This window comes from Patagioenas fasciata, chromosome 2 (genome assembly GCF_037038585.1).
Source record: "Patagioenas fasciata isolate bPatFas1 chromosome 2, bPatFas1.hap1, whole genome shotgun sequence".
In the NCBI taxonomy this organism is placed as follows: Eukaryota; Metazoa; Chordata; class Aves; order Columbiformes; family Columbidae; genus Patagioenas; species Patagioenas fasciata.
Window position 1 is genome coordinate 138219753 of NC_092521.1, and position 25642 is coordinate 138245394.

Sequence of the window (25642 nt, forward strand, 5' to 3'; positions counted from 1 at the left end):
GATGAACACCTTTTAAAATAGCCTCAGGAGAAAATAATAGCATTTAATCACTTCACTATACTCCAGATCCATCAGTTGTTCCTGCCGACTACTTGAAATTTCCCAAAACTAAACAGTGTGAGAAAAGTCTTATAACTAGGTGGAAGAAGTTGCTAACATCTAAAACACAGACACATGTATATTTATTGAAAGTATCTTAAAATAAATTAAGTATAAACAGGCATTTTGTGCTACACATTCAAATTTTATGGACTTACCACACTGTCTTTTAGAAATACAAGAACGAAAAAATAGGAGGACTGGAAAGTATGTTTGAAATGACAAATTAACTAAACAAATCATTGTCTCATATTAATCACTGGGAACTATTTAAGTCCTTTAAAATTCTGATCCCCAAAACTCATCACAGATGGTATGGCTGAGGGACAGAGACTTCCTTCAGCAGTCGTTAATTAAACTCAATGTTTGGTATCCTCTTCGCTAAGGCTTATAAGTGGGATTCTCCTCAGGTTTATTCTTGGTTATAGACTTCATTTAACATAGAACCTGAATGCATTGTTAGTGACAAGTCCTGTAAGACACTCCAATTTTGATAGAAAAGGCCACATTGATATTTTTCAGGCAAACGTGACTAAGAATTTTAAGCAATATGACGAAATTTAAATGCATATGTTTTAGGTACTAGCTGTACAGGAAAAATTCTTTTCTACTCTCAAAGTTAATTTCTTCCTGGTAGCAAAGAATTGAAAGGATAAGTGAGGAAAGCAGCTGGTTCCATTCTAACCTCATAATCAGGAACAGTCCTATGTATACTTTTGTGTAATTGGAAAATTCTTGTCTGTTCTTCGATTTCAGGACACGTGTAACATTTTCATAACAATCTGATAATTTAGAGAAGCAGTTTTATTTTTCCTTCTAATGTTCATCTTCATTGGTTGTAAAAACGACAGGTGTTGTTATTGTGCCAGATTGTTTATTTAACCAACCTGGGGGGAATTATCCCAGTAAAAGGATGAGCTTGCATGGACATGATGACTTCTGTCCATATTACCTCCTATAAATTGTCCATATTTCAGTCTCTCCTTTATCCTGGTACCTGACTGGATTTTTTGGTGGCATCTGTAAGCTGGAGCAGCGACTACTGTATTTGGGCATAGCAGAAAAGGGAAGATCAATGGTATGGGAGAAACTTCATACCATTTTTTGTCTGCATCAAACCAGTATCCCTTCCAACTCTGCTAGAACCAGAAGAATCTTATTCTTAAGGTGACATTACTTTTCTGAGTATCACAGAATCACAGAATGTCAGGGACTGGAAGACAGCTCGAAAGATCATCCAGTCCAATCCCTGTGCCGGAGCAGGAACACCTAGATGAGGTTACTCAGGAATGTGTCCAGGCGGGTTTTGAATGTCTCCAGAGAAGGAGACTCCACAACCCCCCTGGGCAGCCTGTTCTAGTGCTCTGTCACCCTCACTGAGAAGGTGTTTCTTCTCAAATTTAAGTGGAACCTCTTGTGTTCCGGTTTGTACCCATTGCCCCTTGTCTTACCATTGGTTGTCACCGAGAAGAGCCTGGCTCCATCCTCGTGACACTCACCCTTTATATATTTGTAAATAATAATGAGGTCACCCCTCAGTCTCCTCCAAGCTAAAGAGACCCAGCTCCCTCAGCCTTTCCTCATAAGGGAGTAATATGTATTCACATTTATAGATGCAAGTGTCTATATGAATAGGTGTGATTTTTATTTTGTTGTTATTACTTAGGGTTGTTAAGAAAGAAATACTCATACTTCAACTCTAGTTGCCAATATTTGCATTTTGGTAAAAAGTAAGTGTGAGGAAAATCTCTTTAATGTTGCGCAACAGGATAATGACAAACAGGTGCTAGGTCACTCTCTCTTGAAATAACAGACTTTAACATTTCTTGTAAATAGCAGTAAAGAAGCAGTATATAGCCTTGTTTTCAGTAAAAAATAACAAAATAATGAGTGTTTGAAAATTAATCTCTGTCTGTGTAGTAGGAGACAATAACCTTGTCCCTCATGAATATGCACTTAGAATGTAAAGAACTTTTTAAAAAAGTGTTGCAGGGAAAAATGAATAAAAGCTTATTATCTGTCAGGATAAATTAAATGTAAGGAACAAAGGGAGCTTGAAGTAATTTTCCCATAAAAGATCTCTAGCGTTACTTCTATACTCCTGTCTCTCTTATGGATACAGTACTTATAGGTAAGTACTTATAGCTAAGTCTTATGTAGATGGAATCATTCAGCCAGAAAAATATTTTCTGTTTCTTCTAAGGGAAAAGATATTTCTGCTCTTAATGGATGCTTAAACTTTATACATACAAAACATCATTCTTAATTTTGATTTCTACAGTTAATAGAAACTTTGTGAAGTAAACTAATTGAACCGTGGGTACATGGAAGCCTTGAGAAAGGGTTCAGGGAGCCCTGAGCTGGTCGATACCTCCCTGGAGATACCAGCTCAGGTCCTGGAAGACCCACCATGTTTGTGCAGCATCCCTGCTGGGTAGGAGACCTGCCTTTCCATGCCCAAGAGCGCGGGACAGTCTGATCCCCTACCTTCTGTTGAACTCGTTTCTGCTTTTGAAAGGTGACATGTTTTCTTGAATTTAATCCAATTTAGGCAACTGACATGCGGTACTGAAAAGGTGGGAGATTCAAAATAAATCTTTAAAGAATGTAGTTCCAGTTTGAAAACCTTTAAGATGCTTAAGAAAATACTTCTATCTCTCTGGTGTCCTGATAGTAACAAAAAAAAATATCTGTGAAAGCTAGATTAGATCTTAGAAAAAAATGCTGTTTGTTTCCTGATTTAATTAAATATCTGTAATATGCAGTTAGAACATCATGTTCTGATGTGTTCTGGCATACTGGTTTCACTGTTCTTTGAATAGAAATAATTTTTGTGTCATTAAATACATAGATGGTGTAATTCAATTGTAACAGAAGCTAAATATGAAAAACCTTTGTTAGCCTGTAGTTTTATATGTTCTTAACACATAAAAATGTGATATTAAAAACTGGCAGTCTAAAATCACACACTTTGAAAAAGTGTTGTTTTGTTTTGTTTTGTTTCTTTTCCATATTTGTTCCTATACAGGTGCTCTTGGATATTTCAGAAAATATTTCTTTCAGCATTGGGATGGAAGAACTAAGTAGGATCAAGAAATTTGCAAGGGAAGTGAAAAACGAAAATATTTTGGTTTATGGTCTCCTTATCCAGTGTAAGGTATGTGATTCTCTTTCTATATGCAAATTATCTACTTTTGTGATTTATGTGATTCATGATAGAATCTTCATTTAAAACAAAATCAAAGGGAAATATTACATTAAAAACATTTATTGGGAAGATTCTTGCCTGTTCTTGTTCAAAATTCAGAAGAGCCTCTAGTTATAGGCAAAACTGCAAACATTTTGATTAGAGAGGAATAAATGGTAAAGATTTTTTTAGAAGCATGTAAAAATGTCAGGCTTCACCCCCCCTTTTTTTTTTTTTCTGCTTTGAAGCTTGCTTTTTGCAGCATTAAAAAGTAAAAAAAAGTACATTTGACCAGTGAATTTTACATTCCCCATGAAAACAGTGGTTGGTATTCAGGTTACCGAAAGGGCATGGCATATAGGTGATGAAACAAACAGTGTCCATGTCTGCAATAGCAGAAAACGACCTTAGCTAGAGACAAAAAGGGTTAGCACTCCAGCATCCTTTGTACTCACAAAATCTATGCATGGGAAACATGCTCTGCCAACCAGAAATATGGACTGCCTTGCCTTCATTGCAGACAGAGGTTTTGCAGCTGCAGAACTGTCTTAGTCAACACTGAAGGAATAAGTAAGTTAGATATTGTCCTGGTTTGGGCTGGGATAGAGTTAATTTTATTCCCGCTAGCTGTTACAGTGCTGTGTTTTGGACTTAGAATGTGAAGAATATTGATAACACACCGATGTTGTGTTTGTTGCTAAGCAATTTTTATACCAAGTCACAAACTTTTGAGCCAGAAGGCAGGAGATGCACAAGTTGGGAGAAGGCACAGCCAGGACAGCTGACCCAGGCTGGCCAAAGAGATATTCCATACAATATGACATCATGCTCAATATATAAGCTGAGGGAAGAAGAAGGAAGGGGGCATTTGGAGTTATGGCATTTGTCTTCCCAAGTAACCATTATGCATGGTGGTGTACAACTGTTTACAGTCTTTTTTGTGGTACTATCAAACTCCACTTTTCCAGGGTGAATTCTGGCTTTCTTTGGTAAAAATAATTTGAATTACTCTTGAAACATAAGTTGAAGAGGTCACACTAGCACGTCATCATGGTAAAAATTAACATTGCAAATATTGCTTTGGTATAAGTAATATTTTTTCCTTGTAAACATCATTGATTGTTTTTTATGATTTTTATATGACACTGGATCAAATGTACATATGTTGATAACAATAATAAACATATCTGGAAAAAAGGAAGAACTTTTATAATCTGCAGAGGATTTTTGTGAACATGGCATCAAAACATTTTGTCACTAACAGACATGTAAAACAACAATATGAGATCTGAATGGAAATTCTTGATCCTTGGTCTTAAGAGAATTGCAGCAGAACATTGCTTTCATTTTTTTAAAATGAAAAGCTCGAATGCTTATGGAGGGTCACTGCAGACAGAAAATCATCATTTATTAGCATGGAAAAAGTATTATATAGAGCAAAACACTTTGCAAAATAAGTAAATGACTTCTAGCTATCTTGTTTTAAAATGGCTTTAAAACAAGTCCTGCTCACAAAAGTGGGGATACAGTCCTGAGTTGCTAATTGTCCATGTTTCGATAGATGACTATCAAATAGGTTATACAGATCAAGTGTGTATATACGTGATATATCTATCAAGTTTTCTTTTGATTGCAAATATACAAAACATAATTGTTTCTAGGTGAGGACCTACAGAAAGACTTGATGTATGAATCTAGAAATTACATAACCCAAACTTTATTGCTGGTCTGGGGAGAGTGAGAGAGGGGCACTGTGAACAAAAGCAGTTTGTGAAGTGAAATGACATCTTTAAAACTTTATTTATTTATTTATTCATTTTTAAATTCCAAAGCATGATTTGAAAGTCACCAAGGTATTTTACTTTTACCACAACCCGTTAGCTAGTAGATGGATCCATAGGTGAATTCCACGCTTGAGGATGGAAAGGTGAATCTCATACAGGCATGATGGGGGGTCCAGAGGAAGTGGAAACACAAAAAGCACCTGCTGCTGTAATTTAGGATACTTGGCCTGTTGCTGCAATGATGTCTGTCAGTAGTGAGTTTCCAGAAGTCCCTGAAAGCTATAGTCTATTTCAGGAAAAGTGATGACAGATTACTTCACAGAGCTTTCCTCTATCTGACAGATTATATCATCACTACCAGACATGCACAGTTGATATACACAATTTTACTAATTCAAAAACAGGGATAAAATGTAAGGGATGAAGAATTCATTGAGACACATGACCATGGTAATACTAAGGTGAAATTATTTTATGTCTATAAGGGTAATATGATTAAGTAGGTGTGATGATACGTTGATATAAAAGAACATGAGGGAACTCTTTAAGATTCTGTATTAGAAAAGTACATTTGTTGAAATATTTTTTGAAAGTGTGTGAACCAACGCAGGCACATTGCAAGAAAAACCAGAGGCCAGGAATGCATTTGCAAAGAGCAAGTTTTCTTTTAGTTACCTCTCTACCGGGGGATCTCTGAATTAGAACCTAAGCTCCCACACAGAGGTGACACAACCAGGGACACAGGCGCTGGTCAGTTCAGCCCTGTTAAGAAGATCACTGGGCCTGCTGAGCTCGCCTGTATTTCAAGGCTTCAGGCAGGCTCAACCTCCCGCTCTTTCTCAGAACAAAGCAGGAATCTCAGACATAGCGATAAGGTGCCTAGAGTTTCTCACAGGCCTATGTTATCTAACACAGAGGTTCTACTCATCAAGCACACAAGGTCAGTAAAACAATTAGTGTGATGTGTGTGCTTTTTCTACACCACAGCTGCAAGTCACTTGAGTATATTTACATTTAACCTCCTCGCCATTCTTGTGCAAGTTCCCATACAGAGAGATATAACTTTTTAATGTTTTGGAAATGGAAGTTAAATGCTTTTGGAACCTTGGAGTAGATTTTTGACAGTACTGGAGGGTATATGAAGGCTTAAAAAAAAAAGTCTTCATTTTCAATTTATAAATGCAGTGTTTATTTGGTATTTAGAAAAAAGATATCAAGTACCTCTATAAATATTTGATACTCCAAAAAGCTAATCAAGGAAATTAAAGGAAAAGTCTTTGGTATTTTTTATAAATGACCTGCTTTGTACCTTCCATTTGCTTGAAATGAGTTCATGGTCACAGCTTATATGCAGTTATTTCTCTTATAAACATGGGATACCAAATTACTGATATTGATACAAAGATTGGATCCACTTCATAACAGCTCTAGTTTGCATCCTGAAAATATTGTTGATTTGAGTTTCATTTATCAAAATATTTTTAAAGACAGTTATTTTCTAGAACAGTTTCACATGTTAGAAATGGTTTACATCTTCCAAACAAAGAAGGTAAAACAGTATTCAGTAAGTTCCAGAGTCTGAACCGTGGAGTTAACTTTTGAGAGTTTTTCAGGTGATTTGAAGGAAATAGTTGATAAGCAAGGTGAATTAAAAATAAGGAGAAAAATCAGTTTTTTAATGGCAGATGTAACTGGCATATGTTGATGGCAATGTTAGCAAAATTCCAGCTGTTTTGATTTAATGAGTACTTTACCTTGAAAATAGCAGTGACTGGTGTGCTATTATTATATATTAGAACAAGAAATTTTTTTAATAGAAGTTAGTCTAGTAGAGCGGAGTGCAAAACAGCCCATTCTGAATATTGGGGGAAAAAGCTATAAAAAGAAGCAAAGGTATCCTTAAAGAAACAAAGTTTTACCTAAAAGAGGTATTAATAACTGCTAAGAAGCCAAAAAATACTAACAATAATGTCAAGACCTTGCATCCATACAGGGCTGGAAATATATTAATCTCAAAAGCATTGGTTTATGTCATTCAAACTACACAATTTGGGAGGGGACCTCAGTTGCATGCTGTAGGTATTTGTTGATCTGTATTTTGAGCAATGGCATAATACTGAACTTTGCGTTGATCTTACAAACACATCTATTATTCTCTTTAAACATATCCTAGGTAGTTAATGGTTTTATACTGAAATATGACAGTAATGTTTTTATTAAACACTAATTTGTTTATTTACTACTACTATCCCTTTTAAAATAATAATGTCATATGGCCGAATTAAAAACAAAAAAGAGTCAACAGACATAAAAAGAAAATATAAGCAGCATTTTCTAATATGGGAGCAAATTCAGAAGCTTGTAAAGGTCACAATAATAAAATCTTGCTCTAGAAGTTTCAGTAATAACTTTGCTAGTTTTCACAGAGAATAAAAAAGAACAGCTATGCAAAATTAAGCATGCATGGATGGACACAGGAAGCCAAAGAAAGCTTTAAGATATGAAAGTAATGCTGATATATTTGGTTATAGAACTATGTTAATTTCAAGTAATCCCACTTCAGAGACGCAGTGACAGAATGTTGGGTCCCAACAGAAATGTGTGCCCAGGCTTGCTCTGGGGTAAGATGGCCCCAAGTACTTTTGCATCTGAAATGGCTATTTGATTAAGACAAAGAAACTACACTGAAAACCGGAAGAATCACAATCCATACACCAAAAAAAAAAAGACAAATGATGCAATAGAATAATTGTTATGGAGCTCCTTGAAACTAAAAGGAAACTGAAGTGTGGGTGATTTCTTATGCAAAGACACTGAACATTTATTGTAGTCTTTAAGAATTTTTGAAGACGAGAGGCCCATCTACAGCATGCTCGATGGCTTAAGAAATACTTAGAATGCTAGAAGTGTTTTCTCTCTGGTTTGGTAAATCGAAAAGGTGAATGTTTATGGTTTCTTTTTCTTGAAAGATTCCTTAAAAATAATATTATGTGCAGACATTAAGGCAGTGGTTCTCAAAACAGGCATCACAGCCCCAAATGGGATCATCCAAGTGGCAAAGCAGAATGTGGTTTGACAACCAGTAGTGAGATGGTGAGACTGAAGGGCAGATGAACTAAAATCACAAACTAGAACTTTGACAACTTGTTGGAAATAAATGAGCCATGCCTTACATGACCCCTGCATGCTTCTTAATTCGTTTAATAATCAGCACAGAATTGGTCAAATGATTGCAGTCTGATTAGAATGATTGGGCTGCTGTCTGGAGACCTCTCTCCTCTCAAGATGACGCTTTTTTAATTTCAGCTGCAATGACATAATAGATTGTAATGAATCTGAAAATGTACATCTATTCATAGAAGTTCTTAAGGCCAAGTAATTACTGTTTGGTATTTTCAAGAGCCAGAAACTCAACTTTTAAGTAGTATGATCCTATGGACTATTCACTCTTTTATGAAGAAAAATTGGGCAATTGAGTGATGAGCCAGAGTGATCTCGCTTGCAGAGCATGGGACAAGAGAGGGAAACCAAATCCAGTTTGAAACTTTCTGTGTGAGTAACCTCATACAAATCAGCATCGGTAAGCTTATTAATACAAACACCTAGCAAGTCATTCACCAAAAACCCCCAGTGATTTATATTTAAGGAGGCTGGACACTGTTTTATCCTTAATTATTACTACTATCTGCAATTAGTCATGGCTGCATATTTTGCAATGGGTAGTACTGTTATGATGAAAAAGATTTACAACACTGACTTCTAAAATAAAACCACAAGTAACTCTTGATAGAATTTTCAGTGAATAAAAGATACAGAACTGGGGACTCATAACTTGATTCTCAGGAAATCAAACATAAAACTATCCCTTTCCCTTGGGAATGGCTCACACAAAAATAGTAAGATTGCTCATAAAGAACAATAGGCCGAATGGGCCATATTACCTTTTAATGCCCTCGAAAGATGGTAGTAAAATTTATGGAATAAAATATTTATAGGTGATATTTTTGCATACATCCATTTTCAGATCTTAAGTACTTTCAGTAATATTTAGTTTATCTTCATATTTGACTTTTGCAGTTGGTTGGAGATTACTTGAAGCAGATTCATTTGCAAAAAGATTATACTTTCACAGGGAAGAATCATTGTGCTCCATCAGTATTTTCACACACACGAACAATTACAGACAGGTGTACACACTGCAGCAGGTGGCTGAGCTGCAGGAGGCACGTGGAGGTTGTGGAACATCAGGGAGGCTGAGAAGGAGTTAGATGGCTGGTTCCAAGCACAGCCTGCAATGGACCCACAGCCAAAAGCTCCCCCACCAGCACAGACAGAAGGGACTGGGGCCAGTAATGCAGGAGAATGGGAGCTTGTAATGGCAAAGACCAGCAGGAGGAAGAGACTTCCCATGAAGCCTGAGGTGCCCTTGCAGAACGCTCTGCAGACTGAAGAGGAAGGACCCATCACATCAGCAGATATGCTGAAGTAAGGCGGTCTGATCTGCTCCCTGTGTAACAACCAGCGTAACCAAGAAAAAGCAACAGGTGATAGAGGTAGGCAGTAGGGAAAATGTGGACTCTCTTCAAAGGGAAATGGGATACATACTTACCCAGGATGTGGAGGCTGAGGTACTCAATGACTTTTTTGCCTCAGTCTTCAACAGCATGTGTTCTAGCCACATTGCCCAAGCCACAGAAGGCAAAGGCAGGGACTGGAAGAATAAAGAACTATCAGGATCAGGACCACCTAAGGAACCTGAAGGTCTGTATGTCCATGGGACCTGATCAGATACTTCTGTGGGACCTAAAGGAACTGGTAGATGAAGTTGCTAAGCCACTATCCGTCATATTTGGGAAGTCATGGCAGTCCAGTGAAGTTCCCACTGACTGGAAAAAGGGAAACACAACCTCCATTTTTAAAAAGGGAAAAAAGGGAGACCCAGGGAACTAGAGGCCAGTCAGTTTCACCTCTGTGCCCAGCAAGATCATGGAGCGGATCTCCTGGAAACTGTGCTAAGGCACATGGAAAATAAGGAGGTGACTGCTGACAGCCGACATGGCTTCGCTAAGGGCAACTTGTGCCTGACAAATTTGGTGGCCTCCTACAACACGGTTACGGCATTGGTGGATAAGGGAAGAGCAACTGACATCATCTACCGGGACTTGTGCAAAGCATTTGATACTGTCGTGCACAACATCCTTGTCTCTGAATTGAAGAGCCATGGATTCAACAGATGGGCCACTCGGTGGATAAGGAGTTGGCTGGATGGTTGCACTCAAAGAGTTGTCATCAATGGCTTGATGTCCAAGTGCAGACCAGTGATGAATGGTGTTCTGCAGGGGTCAGTATTGCATCCAGGGCTGTTTAACATCTTTGTCAGCAACATGGATAGTGGAACTGAGTGCACCTTCATCAAGTTTGCTGATGACACCAAGCTGTGTGGTGCAGTCAACATGCTTGAGGGAAGGTATGCCAGATGCCATCCAGAGGGACCCTGGCAGGCTTGAGAAGTGGGCTGAGGTGAGTCTCATGACGTTCAGTGAGGCCAAGTGCAAGGTCCTGCACATGGGTCAGGACAATCCCAAGCACAAATACAGACTGGGTGGAGAATGGATTGAGAGCAGCCCTGAGGAGAATGACTTGGGAGTGTTGGTTGATGCGAAGCTCAACAGGAGCCAGCAATGTGCACTTGCAGCCCAGAAAGCCACCAATATCCTGGCCTACATGAAAGGAAGTGTAATCAGCAAGCTGAGGGAGGTGATTCTCCCCCTCTGCTTCACTCTGGTGAGACCCTCCCTTGAGTACTGCGTTCAGCTCTGGGGACCCCAACATAAGAAGGACATGGACCTGTTGGAGCAAGTCCAGAGAAGGGTCACGAAGGTGATCAGAGGCCTGGAATGCCTCTCCTATGAAGACAGGCTGAGAGAGTTGGGGTTGTTCAGTGTGAGAAGTGAGAGCTCGGAGGAGACCTTATTGTGACCTTTCAGTACCTAACAAGAAACTGGAGAGGGATGTTTTATAAGGTCATGTATTGATAGGACAAGGGGTAATGGCTTTAAACTGAAAGAAGGTAGATTTAGATTAGATATAAGGAAGAAATTCTTCGCCATGAGTGTGGTGAGGCACTGGAACAGGTTGCCCAGAGAAGTCGTGGATGCCCCATCTCCCTGAAATTGTTCAAGGCACGGCTGGATGGGGCTTTGAGCAACGTGGTCTAGTGGAAGGTGTCTCTGCCCATGGCAGGGAGGTTGGAACAAGGTGAACTTTAAGATCCCTTCCAACCCAAACCATTCTCTGATTCTTTGATAGCATATGACCCATCACGATAGTTTTGTCTTTGATTTTGTTTTGAAATTTCCAACAGCTCGTCATTCATTCATGTACTTAAGTGTGTAAATGTGTGGAAATCTTAACAGGCTTTCTTCAAAAGTATGTGATCAAAAACATTGGTCCATCTGGTTGATTTGATCATCAGAATTTTTTGTCTGTCAGACTTGCTCACATGAAAGCACATTTACAGGAACTTCTGAAAATAGCACAGTTTTAAAATAGAGATTTAGTCATGCTGTTTGTAACAACTGCCTGTTAGCACAACATGTTTCTATAATTTTTACATGTTAGTATCAAGATTGTTGGAGAGTTCTGTTAAGTTTTCTGTCAATGAAATATTTATATTACTTAACTACAGAAAATCTGTTATAAATTTAATGTTTGAAAGCTAGAAAGCTCAGTAATTCCAAAGTAATACTTCTATGTGTGAATATTTTTTTAGTATGTAATACATACAGAAATAATAAACTGGCTATGTGGCTCTTTATTTTGAACTGAAATCTGTTTGACCAAACCAGCCTTCTGCATCTGATTTGCACCATTCAAAGCATGTCAAGAAACTTAAAAAGGTCACGTCTCTGGAACATTAGTCAATTAAGGAATATATTAATTCAAAGTTTACCAAAGTGTTGGTTAAGCTTTGGGCTTTAAGTCAGGAAAGATCATAAACAGCTGAGTGTTAAATTATTTACACAAAACCTGGAAAAGTCACTTTTGTTTGAAACGCTCTGGTGTGTGCCACTGCCGGAACTGCTGCTGCTTGCCTCTACTGCCGCTGATTTTAGTGGCATCCTCAAGCCTGAGGCTGGGTCACACTGATCAAAAAATTGTTACTGTTATTCTTTTTTCCCAGGGTTTTAGTGTGTCTACCTTGAATACAGGCATATATGCTCTTATATTTGCTTGCTCATTTTCTCTTGCTGTCTTTTTCTCTCTGCTTTTCTCTCTCCCTTGCCTTTCCTGGTTTCCTTTTCCTCCTCTCCTAGCCAAAACAGGTAATAAATTAGTGGATTTATTACAACTGTGCAACTTTACTAAAGGCTCTCAAAGGAAGCATTTTCACAAACTAACTTCACAGTGCAGTACCAAATTCCCAGTCTGATGAAAACGAGCTTTTTAGAAAAATAATTGGTAACCTTTTGGGTTTTCATGAAACAACGGTATAGGCTTCTATCAGAGAAAGGTCGGAAAGTTGTTCAATTTGTCTCAGCTGTTACACCTTCTAGGAGTTTAACGAGCTGCATGGAAAATGATGAGATTAATGTTTTATACCTTTTACACATGACCTTTTTACAGTTACTTCAGCTACTGAAGTTATAATTGGAGAAGTCAGAGTTCTCCCATCACCTTGTCAGCCAAAATATTAAGGGATGTAGACTTATCTTAAAAGTCATATCTTCATAAAATGGTCTTTAAACTTCCTTGCTTTTATAGCCCAGTTCAGCCATTCTGGCAATGGTAGTTGGTAAAAGTTACCATTTTTTTCTTTTGTGGATATTTTAATTGTATAAAGTATATTACTTTAAAATAGTTTAGTAGCAAGGGGTGGAATTTTTGGGAACAAATGGGTCGGAAAGGTGAAATGCCGAGCTCTCTAGAGGAAAGGAAAATGTAATATACAATATAACAACATAGAAAAGTATGTATGTATTAATTATGCTAGATACTTTAATGTGTTAGAAAATAAACATTGAATTGGAACCATTTTCAAAAACAAATACCATAAGCATCAAATCTGAGTTTCATCTTCAGATCTGTTAGTATGAGTTATTCTGAATTTTTTTCCATTTTATGGAAGCTTTGATGTTGACCTGTTATCTCTCAGTGGAAACATATACACATTTAAGATGAAAGGATATTGACAAAAATTTTGTTTGCAAACAGACTGCTTTTAACTTCTTTTTTTTTTTTTTTTTTTTTTTCCATTGCTAGCTTGCCTAACAGAAACCTGTGAAGTCTATTGTATCTGTTTATGGACAGTTGCACTTTTGAATTGTTAGTGTTCCAATTCTTGGCTTAAAGCAATGCTTGTACTCCTTGGTCTCTTTTACTGTTTAAACTGGGCATCAAAAATTAGTCAAAATTGTAAACTGAACTGACCATCAAAAATTAGTCTTCTCACCTTGCTTCCATACTATCCCCCAGAGGCCTCATTTAGCAGGTAACCAAAATATATAGAGATGAGCACATCTGTTTTTTCTGGCTTAGCTCTAAATATGTAAAAAAACAATGAAAAGGAAGCTTGTTAAAATTGTCATGTGTGCTTAAGAGCCATTTTGAAAATGCTACCAGCTCTCTGTTGTGTTAGTTTCTTAATGGTATTTTGTATTTTCGATGCACAGTTTTAGCAAAAAAATATGGCTGAAATTTTTCACATAACTTTTTCCATTTTCAATGCAAGGTTTGGTTTTATAGCTGAAGTATTAAACAACCCTGAAAATAGGATTTTATCAAGTCAGTGCTAACGTGGCTGGTAATATAGATGTTGATCAATATTTTACAGTAGGTTTTGTATTTAATCATATGGCAAAGATCTGTAACATTTCTGTGGAATTTAGGTTTCTACAGGCAAAGACCAGTCATTTCTGCTCCATTAATTTACTTGTATCCCATGATAAAGATAGCAGTTGTGCTTTAATATTTTTTTTACTGTGCCATGCAACTTATCCCTTCAACCATATAACTTCCTCAGTTTGTAGCACATTTTCATCACTGTATTTGACCAGGAAAACTTACAAAGTTCTTCAGCCATTTAAACACATCAAGCTGTACATTGTTAGTAACTGAAACCATTCGGTGGCTTTTGCTGCAGTCCTCAAGGTATGGTAGCTCCTAAAATTTGTGTAGCAGAGGCAACGGCCATCAAATCTATATTGGAAATATTATTTTCCACTTGTACATTCTTCTGCTGTTTACAAGCAGGAATCAAGTAATCCAGCTCTGTGCTGATTTCTTGGCCAGTTCTTTATAGGGGCTGGAAGCAGGGCTTGATGTTTCTGTAGGGATTTGAGATACTAAGCCCCGTAACTTATTTGTTGCTTATCTCAGATTGTTCATATGAAAGTCATCCATTATGGAACAAACCCAGTGCTGAAGTATATAAAAATAATATATGATATTACATGTTATGGCAAAAGCCCTGTAATGTCAAGAATGAAAAATGCCCTTCACTCCCCAGCCTGTGCACAGCCTTTAAGTCCTAGTGAACTTTTAAAAATTATTTGGGAAGACAGAAATAAAACATAATAGACATTTTGGATTGAAAATATCAGAAGAGCAATAACTTTTATAGTTTATTTGAGATAAAGATAATTTTCTCAGCATAACTGTGATAGGAACAGTAGGAAATTATAAACCTGCTTTTGCTACTCTAGATCTTCCCCAACATGTATTTTCTATTGTCTTCAAATGAGACTTCTACTCTTTTTGATTCTGGGTTTGAAAAAATGTGAATTAATCCAGCCCCCATTTACTTTATTTGTTATGCTAAAGCTGAGTTTCTTCACTGCAATAGGATTTTTCTTTGAACGAAAGATGCATCTTTACATAAGATGAGTGAGAGCTTTCCTTTTCATACATTACTTCTGCAACTACTTAAGAATGTTTCTCTTAATACAACTAACAACACTCATATAACCTTTGTTACATTCGAAAATGCAGCTAAAAAAATGGTCAAGCTATAGCATCAAGAAAATAGAACTGGAAGAGCGTGTCTGACACTGAGTTGACACCCCTGCTTCCCAGTCTTGCATTATTTTCAGTAACCAGTCAAGTGCTCTTCCAAAATGAGCTGGATTTTTCTTCATCTCTCATTTTTATGGGAAGACTGGTTGTATTTTATCTCTGCATTCACAGTGCAGTCATATCCTTATCAGAATCATTTTTATAGAATATAGAATCCAAGCTCTTCCATCCTCCTGTTGTGTGATACCTGTCTATCTTAGTAGCTCCTTGGTGCACTTGAGCCTTCTTGAGATTTGTGTGAACTGTGTCGCTTACCCATCTCATATGGAAGTACCTGTCCTGATACATCTCAGGTTTGGGCTTTATTATGCTATCATTTATTACCATCAAAGATGACCCTAATGGATCAGATCAGAAGTCTGTCCAGGCCATTTTTCTTGTGTCCAACACTGGCTGTAAGGAAATGCCTAGGAGAGAATCACATCAGGGCAAGCATATATGACATCCCCTCATTCTCTCCCTATACTCATTTATTGTTAAGTATTTCCCGAGACAGAGCTATTTTCCATGGAAGTATTAGACTTCAATAGATTTCTCTTTCAAGCTCTTGTCTAGTCCCCTGAGGTCCATGTAAACTTTTATCATCCCCAGCATCCCCTAATGAACAACTACATAGGCTGGAAAACAAAGAGAAACACACTAAGTCTTCACAAAGTAGTGTCCTAATTGCAAGGTCTTACTTCTGAGTAATAATGGTCTGGTGAGATCCCATCGTTTAAAATGCAAAATACATAGGCATTATTCTATCATCATCTGTATTAAGTTTCATTTACCATTTTATTGCCTATTTACTCAGTTTATAATGGTCTTTCTGCACTTCATTTCAGTCAGCCCTACCCTAATGAACTTTTTATCATAAGCAAACTTGTCTTATTGCTTACTCATTTGTCTAGTTTGTTTATGAATGTGTTAAACAACATAGATCCTCTATCAAATCCCACCTGAACTATGCAGGTTCTGTTCTGAGAGCAAGTTCTGTCTTTTGAGCAAGTATGGATCCATATGAGGACTTCCGCCTTACATCGTGGCACCTTAGTTTTCTTAAAAACCTTTGGCAAGGAATTTTGTTGAAAGTCATGGAAATGCCAGTAAAGCCAATCAACTCTCACCAACTCTTTTGAAGAAATCCAGTAAGATTGTGAAGTAAAACTTCAAAACAAAAGCACATTAACTCTACCATCATCTTTAACTCGCTGTCTACTATTAATATCTGGTATTTCATTTCTTGTTAAATTGCCTGGCACAGGCTTAAGACTTTCTATCCTACAGTTCTCTGTATCTTTCCATATTGTTCTTGTTTTAAGTTGGCAATTACTACCACCCAGTTGTGCCTACTAAGGCAATTTTCAAACTAGCGATTGCGTATCTCTGTTAGGAGCTGAACATTCAAAACTGATGGGTGAATGCCATACAGTCCTAAGGATTTGTTCCATTCCTCTCTTTCATTTCTTACATACCTCTTCTACAGTTAACTGCAATTTTACAGGTTATTTGGCTGTTAACAAAGAGTGGATCCAGCATGTGAATTTCCCCACACCACTTTGGAGAATTAATTTAGTTTCCCTTCAATAGCAGTGTCTTTCCTGAGTGCTCAGTGTACACACTGACCATCAGGTGGCTCTACAGACTCTCTGGCAGGCCTCCTCTTTCTGATGTCTGTGAGGAAAGATTTATTAACGGTTTTGATTCTTTTTGCTAGTTGTTTCTCAATTTTTGTGTGTGTGTGTGTGTGTGTTTTTGTTTGCCTTACTGTGTTTTCATATTTAATATGCAAAAATTATGATTCTCTCTAGTTTTCCTATCTGGGGATGTCTCCATATTTTTGAAGGATGCCTTGTTGTTCTTCCATCTCCCTTATCCTGCTGTTTTACCATACCGCCCTCTTTCTGCCCTGCCTTGAGCCCTTAGGAACATCTGTATTTCCTGTGAGGATTTTATTCTCTTAGTTACTCATTTACCTTCTTTTCAACAAGTTTCCTCAATTTTTCAGTATGTAGTTTTCATTTCAGTCCCCTTGTCATTTTATATTCAGTATATGTAATCCAGGCTCTTTCCCTTAACTTTGACCCATTCTGTGACACATCTGCATTATAAATTCAAAATGTCATACGAAACTTCGTTCTTGTGTCGGTTTGATTTCCTCGCTCTCTCTTCCCCACCATCTGCAATTTGTTCTGTCTTGTTTTCTCCCTCAGTCTGTGATGTTGACCTCCTCTTTCTTGGCCTTTGATCCTGACTCTTGCAGAAACCAGGATCTTCGCGCTTGTAGGTCTAGCTGCACGATCTGATTCTTGTTGCAAGATGTCTTATATTTTGACCTGTTTCTTTTCTGTTTGCTGGGACAGGAAACTTATCCTTCGGTTCTGTTTCTCTCCTGTTATCTTTTTTCTTTCTGCTTTGTCTCTGTTGTGCTATGCCTCTATGGATCTTACTGCTTCTATTGTGGCTCGTCACCCTGGGTTTGTTATTCAGCAATGTTGACAAATCTTGTCTTACCTAGACAGGCTGTTTTCTGCTTTCTTTAGCTGTGACCTCATGTCCTAGGTAAATCTTGCCTTTGAGATTTCTAGCACAACATATTTCATGCACACTGACTGTCTCTCAGGTTCAATGTGTGATTCTTTTTGCTATGTGAGTATTGTTTTCATCTCTTACGTATCTGTCTTTATAGAGAAATGAAGGAACGTTCTCGTGCAAGCTCCCCAGATGTCTGTGAACCATTCCTAGCTTGCTCTCGTGCCCTTGTCAGCCATAGTCTCTCATTTAGCCACTTTCCTCATGTTATCGATTCAGTTACAGTGTTCAAAGGTGCGAATGTACCCTTGCTCCTTCAGTGTTCCCTACCCACATTTGCATCAAGCAGCTCACAGACCTTGCTACAAGCAGCATCTAAACCAACCACCAAGCAAGAAGCAAGCAAAGAAATTCACTTGGAGCCAATAAATACATGTTGTTTCTCTTCACCAAGGATAAGGCCAGAAGAATCTCTTAGTGCATTCTTCTGCTTGCTTCTGGTTGCTGAGAGCTATTTACTTTTTAACATTTAAGAGATAACAGGAGCAAATCTTGTGGCAACTTCATCTCGCTAATGTTAAGTCTCTAAACATTTCATCTCAATATGTTTTGGAACATCTGGGTATGAAGATATGTTCATATCTCAAGATAGCGTGAGATACATAGCATTTGAAGTTAGATTACACTCAACAGTGAAAATTCTCTGAAGACATGAAAGTGCATGAATTTAGGATTAGTAGAGGTAGAATGAGGTGTTTTTACATTTTATCAAAAATACTGTCATTCAGAGAAGGACAGGTATGTCATAGGAAAGCTCTATAGGTAGTGATTTTCATCTGAATTTTGTTGTGAAGTAATTTCTGAAAGCTATTTTCCTATTGTATGCTTGGATTAAAAAAAGGAGGAAAATGTCATCATTATAGAGTTTCCAGCATTTGCAGTCTGAACTAATTATATTCGCTTTTAAAATATCCTTTGAGCTGTTGTTTTCCTAAGCCAATTTTTATTCATGCTCCTAAATAACATTTTAACTATATTCCAAGCCTTACAGTGTAATTTCCCACCAGCTCAGAAAAGTTATACTTTCTATTGAGAAGCAGAGCCCATTACTTTGCAATGTGCTTAAATAAATCTGCTTGATTTATAACTGTTTTGATCTCTGAAGTTTCCACCAAGCAGAATATTTTAAAAAAATGGGATTGTTTACATTTGAGTTTGATTCAACCTGTGTGGTACTGGCAGCAGTGTGAATGCTCCTTTTTGGCAGAGCCTCTGCCTTCAACATTTTCCCTGACTCAGTTTTTCCATTCTTATGCGGATACGTGCTCAAGTGTCTCTCAGAAATTTTTAACAGAACATCTGAGAGACAAAGTATGATCTCTACTTAAATGACAGCAGTGAAACTAAGTACTCTTTGTAAGCCTGACTACACACACACTGTTCCATCCACTCACTTTGCTCTGCAGTTTTAGAACATTCTCCCTGTCTTGTGAGATCTTTCATTATCCAAAATGAGGTAAAATGGCTTCAAAGCCCTCCTTTGACTAGATCAGATACCAGTTTCACAGAGCAGCTTTGATTTTTTTGTCCTTAAAGCACGCTCTGTGTTCGTGAAGTTCAAGGCACAAAGATTAGTCTGTGGAATTATGGCATGACTACCGTTACAGGCTCATGGAGACTAGTAATACTACATGTATGATCTAGTAAATTAGTATACAGGTGTTTGATCCCACAGGAGAGGGTGCAGTAAACAAAACTCTAAACAGAGCTTGGTTTTCAGTCGGTCATCTTGGGAGACCCACTTAAGGCTGTGGGTCGCTTCTCAGATTCCATGTTTTGTCTCTGGCCAGGAAGGTTCGGTCTGATAGAAACTGTGCCGTCCTCTGTGCATGTAAGAGTAAGCAATCAGAGATTAATCTTGCTGAAACAGTTCATCCCAAGCATGAGGGTGGAGGTAAAATTCAGTGCTGTAAGAAAGTAGCTGCTGAAAATTTCTGGTTGTTCTAATAGAGCTTTTCATGGTCAGGTTGTGTGTCAGACACAGCAATAGCAAAGCCATGCAAGCTGGTGTTTCTGTCAACTGTAGTGATGCTTTTGTTGTTAACAGGGCTCGTACATCTAGTAGAAGAGCGGGGATAATTTCGTAATTATATAATGTGCCAACAGCTCCTTGCAACTCTGTCTGTAGGAGTTTGAAACTGGTCTCTTTCTAAAAGAGATGGATTTGAATGCTCAGTGCTGAACAAAATCAGTGGCTAATAATGTTTATTGTTATTCATACAGAGGCAGTTAGAAATTAGACAGAAAAAATCATCATCCAGCATCCCCCACTCTACATGCAAGATTGTTCCTTAAGGTGAACATTATTGTCTTTGCTTTCCTTCTGTATTGGTTTTGGTACTTCTTATCCATCTTGCATAGGTGACTTGATACAGCGTATCTGAAGTGTGGATTTGTTTTGTGTAACGATCTATTTCAGTTTTTCACTGCTTGGCAAAAGATGTTATGTAATTAACTGTGGATATTTTTCCTCTTCTAGTTCTTTCTGTTATGAATTAGGCTGTTGTCCCCTTCTATTCAGCAAGGACATATTTTGTACTAATTAATATTACAGCATTAAGAGAAACTGCTTGGAGGCTCACTGGCTCAGTGCCTAATTACTACCTACATATTCTTATTTAAGTGGGACATAAGCAGTATCTTTCAAACACACAGACATACAGAACTGTTCAGGGTTATTATTGAAAAGCAACCTTTTTTCATCTCCATTTGTCTGCCCAAATCATGATAATGTTCAGTTACATCTTATTTTGCAAGTCAAGATCTTTCTTCATGTTGCCTGTTAGAAATGATGTCCACTCTTGTCTCAGATCAAAGCCCATCACAGACTAAATTGCTACAACAGAGCAGACTGAAGATAGCTTTTTCTTCACAGAGAAAATGTGACAGGAAATTTATTTTAAATATTGTTTTTACTAAAAAAGCAGTAACACTGGTGAAACTATCAAAGTGTTTTTTTCAGAGATTCTCTATCGATATTCCATATTTGATATAGATAGTGGAAAATGTGCAAGGAATTATCCAGAATGCTTGTATGAGTGTTTCTCAAACTGGCAGTGGGGAGTAATTACCCACATGCTGTAAATATACAGGAGCTGCAAGACACATTTTCTAAAGGCAGTATAGCCATGTTTCAGATAGTACTTGCCAGGATAATTAGGGATTTGGAAGATCAGATGTACTTGGGATGGGAACCTTGGGTAGAACAGCTTAGAGGGTGCTAATTTATAGGATGAGCTTTATCATTAGGTACTTTTGTGTTAACTAGCCTTGGCTAGTACACTCCTAGTGTTGGTCCAGTGAGCTCTTTATCTTGCTATGATTTTATACTTGGTAGCAACATGATTATTGTTTCTGCAAGCTTTAGTGAGCACCGTAAGCAAACTGATATCCTTACACATTGTGTTTAGTCTGAAGTTGTGTTATCTCTAGGATTTGACTTTATTTGGTAACTGAGGTAAGTACAAGATTAATGTAAAACTGACCAAAAGCTTTCTGACTTAAACACAGGATGTGTTTGTTGGGTAAGATTAGAAAAATGGTTCTCCAATTAAGAAAGGAATGTTCTTGTTTGTATAGTTCTCTTAGCAGCTGAAAGCAGATTTACTGTGTGCAAGTGTGGTTTGTTCACTTACTTAGCAAATACGTGTAGCCTGTCCTAACATTGTGTTTTGCAAAAAATGAGCAAAATCCTGGTTTTATGTTCAATAAGCTGTATCCTGCTATGGAGACTCAACACAATATCAGGAATATATTTTCCTCTTTTCCTGTAAGCATTAATCCAGATTTAGCCAAGTGATGCTGCTATATAAACACTCTTCTTGTACATACACTGTTGATGACAGTGAAAGCTACAGCCCTGAAATCTGCAGGCATTCCTCTGTACTCATCATGGTTTATTGTTCCCAGGTCCCAGATTTCACTATGGCTGTCACTTCCACAAAGCCTTTGAATAGACCCCACACAGGCTTTGTTTGGGGTTTTTTTGTCTTTTTTTTTTTTCTTTCCCAGGGAGCACATTACAGCTCATTGCACCCATTTGTTGTTATTTTACAATGTGTAATAGTTGAGATGGGGTGAAATGAATTTCTTGTGCTCACAGTCCTCCTCAGCTTAGGCACCTGGTGTCAAGAAGAGAGGATGAGGGGTAAACAGACATTTTAGTTAGAGTGGGAGAAAAAAGGCAAGACAGGAGTGAAAATGGCAGGAGATGGGAAGAAAAAAGGTGGGGAACAGGGCAGCAGCAATGAACTTGGCTTGTTATGGCACAGGTGGAGTAGATGCTGGGGTCTGCAGTCATGTTACCATTCCTAAGAGTCTGCAGCACTTCTCAGTGCTGTTCCCAGTGTGTCTGGTGGGGTGAAGAAAACAGTCATCACATGGTATTAAAACGCTTTATGCACAAGTATCTTGAAACAGGCTGTACAGAGAAACCTTCATTATTGGAGTTCTGACTTTTGAGGGAATCTTTGTATTTCAAAATAGGAAATGGATCTAGTGCGCAGTATATTTTGTCTCTATTTTCTCAAAAAGTGATCTAATGTAAAGTTGATGATGAGCTGGCTCAGTGGAAGGTGGACCACTGCCCACCATTCTTCCCTGGAGAACAGGAAAGGCATTGCAATATCCACACCATTTCTGGATGAGAGAAGGCTCTTCTGCCGCTACTGACAGAATTTGGAAACTGTCAATAAGTACTTCATAAATATAGATGAAAACACTACTCACATTTTTAATCTTGCTAGAAGATCTAAAGCATTTAAATTTAAATTTGCAGTTCAGATGATGTATCCCCACTTGGCAACTGTAAAATAGGCCTTCTTTTTCATATTCACTCCAGGGATATAGTGAGCAAAATAAGATTAAAGATATGATTTTAAAATAAGATAGGAGGTTTCTGAGGGTTGTGCTTTGTAGACATGTTTGGAAATATTTGCTCTAATCTACTGAGACAATGTTTTACTACATATGAAAGGTATCTTAAAGATGTGATTTAGGACAATGAACGTGCATTTTATATAAACATGTTTTATCCAGTAAAGGGCAAGTATTATCTTGAATTGATGAATTTATTATCATTACAATAATATAAATCATACGAAAGGAATAATACAGGAGGAGAAAGCCAGGAGGATTAATCACTACAGTCCAGAGGTGAATTATTTTATATACCAATGAAGTTTTATAATGCAGACTGGATTTTTTAAGTGGCTGAGTATAAAGAAGTGTTGATTTACAATCCCTGCAGCATAAATAGTACATTTCTTCATCAGTCAGCAACGCTTTTATTACTATAATTATACTCAGAGGCAATAGGATTTTAGGCATCTGATTTTATCCAGATGAATTTATTGCCCAGGCTTCTACTGTTTATTTTGAAACAAGACATTCCTACGCATGCTCATGCGTGCAAAAACACTCAAGGCCTACCAGCCATGAAAAGTGCACACTACATCGAAGAAAGAGTGTGTTCATACTATTTTTTGAATAGATTGAACATCTCGCTTTCTAAACTATAGTCATTTCCTAGATGGATAAGGTATTTTATTATTGTTAACAGTATCTGTTCATCGTGGCCTTTTGAAGGGTAAAGTGGGAGCAACTGCAAAACTGTTCTTTTTTGCTCAAACTGTCAGATATAAAGAAAAGTACCAGTAATGCAGGTTATGTCCTAGTTATTCCATCTTTCCCACTCACATCTTTCAGTAGAGAAGAAACTAGGATGCAATGTTTTTAGTATAAGCAAAAAGGAAGAAAGAACTCCAGTAAAAATCTAAGTAGCAGAAAGGAGTTTTAAAAGTCAGAATGAAAACAGTGATCTCCTCAAAATTCTTGTGAAATGGGCCTAACATGATCCTTAATTTCTGGGCTTTTCTCCACCCTGGAATCGACATGAGTATCAAGTTAGCAAATATTTAGTGGCTTCAGCTGAAGCACTTCAGCTTCTTTGACTGCCCTCATTGAAAACATGATGCAATGATGAACAGCAGTTTTTGAAAATCAAGTGAAGTTAATTTGTGAATCTCTACACAGACACCCTCTTTCAGAAATGTAGTAGCCCAGGGCAAATATCACTGAAGGAGGGGAATGTGTATGGATTCACAGCTTTAGTTCACAAGATCTTAGTGTGATTCCAAATTTTTCTCCAACAGTGTTTTATAACTTTCAAGTTTGTTTTGCCTCGCGGAATTTTTGAACTGTTAATTCTATTAGTTTTTCCTTCCCCTACCCTGGGATAGATCAGTAGTCTTCTGCATAGCTCTTCATATATACGCTATTGGAATTATTAATGCTTTTATTGTAAGTAAATGCTATTTATGAGATACTCATGGAGTGATTTCTTTCTTTTCAAGTATCAACAAGCTATGGGGTTTAGAAATAAGCATATTTGTATTCCTTTCTCTGCATCTGTGATTGATGACAGGACCACTGATGCTGTGCTCTATGTGAGGGACATATTCTAGGGAATGCTGTGTCTGGCCGGATCTGGATATACAAATCTTAGTCTCTCGGAGAGGAGTGAACACACAGGATCAGATCTGAAAGAAAGAAAAAGTGGTGAGGAATTCTTCATCTTAAGCTTGGAATAGAGGACAGGTTCTACTTCATGCTGAGCTTTTAGGCTGAACAGTATTTTTTGTTGTGTGGGGTTTTTTTTTTCTTTGAAAATTTTTTTCCCTACCTTGTATTATTTTGATTTATTCCATTCTTTTGATATTCCACAATCATGGTCTTTAAAGAAAACAATGTTATTTTAAAATATTTTCTCTTTGTGGCATGCAAATTAATTCTGCAATATTTCAGAGCTTATTTTGGTACCTTATTCTACTATGTATGAGCGTATATAAACAATGTGGGTTTTGGTTAATTATATTCAAGAAAGCTGAATTTAAAGTAGGCTGGAACCTGCACGCCCTTCTAGGAGAATGGAGGGTTTGTCTGCATGCCTGGTTGTGAGAAGCAGGATTTAGTTAGTGTTGTGGTCCATGTTGCCATAGTAACAGTATTCCAGTTTCTCAGCAATCTTGTTTGTGGAGAGCTCGGGAGCAGAGCTTTGGAGGCTGTTTGGAGACTGTGGAGATTTCCTCCAGTTTTATGCTTTTATTTAAGAAAATGGAATTCCTAACAGCCACTCAATTATGAAAATGATTTTGCCAGACTACTCATCATATTTCACCGCACATGCATGTTAAAAAGCATTTCTCAATGACTTATTAAGATGTACAGTGGAGACCCAATTATTATCTGATATGCTGAGGGAAAAATCATTTCAGTGGCAATTAATGAAGTTCTGCAATGATGCTGGTATATCCTATTCAAAAGAGAGAACTTGCTGTGCTTGCAGACTGGTTGATTATGCTGTAAAGACTGAGATTAGCAAAGTAAAATTTTTAATTTAGAAGAAAACAGAGACTTTGTTATTCATATTAACATCATTTTAGCGCAAGATTATGAAGGTGAAATAAAGGAATGGCAGGGCTATTCTTTAAAATTACAAAGTAAAATTTTAAACCCCAAATGCATGAATATAAATATGAAGGCTGCAACTTGCAAGAATAAGAAACTTCTCCCTTAAGAATCATAGGTGATGTTTCCTGGACATATTTACTACAAAATTCTGCTTTTGTACTGTGGTACACTGGAATGGGGCTTGGACAAGCTTTATAGTTATTCATTGCTGCTTTAGGCTGGCAAAATAGAAATGTTTTCAGGTGATTTCTACATTTGAGTAGAATAGAGAGTGGACTCCCAGGTGAGTCATTCTGAAATAACCAACTGGTATTAGTGTTGTAGTATATTAGCATAGTTGACAAATGTTAAATATATTAGTGACATCTTGCCTCTTTTTTTGCTTTTGTTAAGTTTTTACATTAGTATAACAAAGGGAACCTCTGGAATCATAGTATTTTGTATTGCTGCTTAT

At 37.4% G+C, this 25642-nt stretch overlaps 1 protein-coding gene across 5 annotated transcripts in view; it reads left to right on the plus strand.

The window, feature by feature from the left end:
* Window positions 1-25642, plus strand: part of CRPPA (CDP-L-ribitol pyrophosphorylase A) — a 119900-nt gene that overhangs the window by 65246 nt on the left and 29012 nt on the right. For 2 of the 5 annotated variants that reach the window (XM_071805083.1, XM_071805085.1), the window contains exons 9-10: window positions 3128-3256; window positions 9148-11900. In XM_071805083.1, coding sequence (XP_071661184.1) covers window positions 3128-3256; window positions 9148-9327 — 309 coding nt within the window. In that variant the 3' untranslated portion in view covers window positions 9328-11900. Of the gene's footprint in view, window positions 1-2380; window positions 2618-3127; window positions 3257-9147; window positions 11901-25642 lie in introns of those variants that run through there. The other 3 variants (XM_065832310.2, XM_071805084.1, XM_071805086.1) reach the window with 2 other exon arrangements.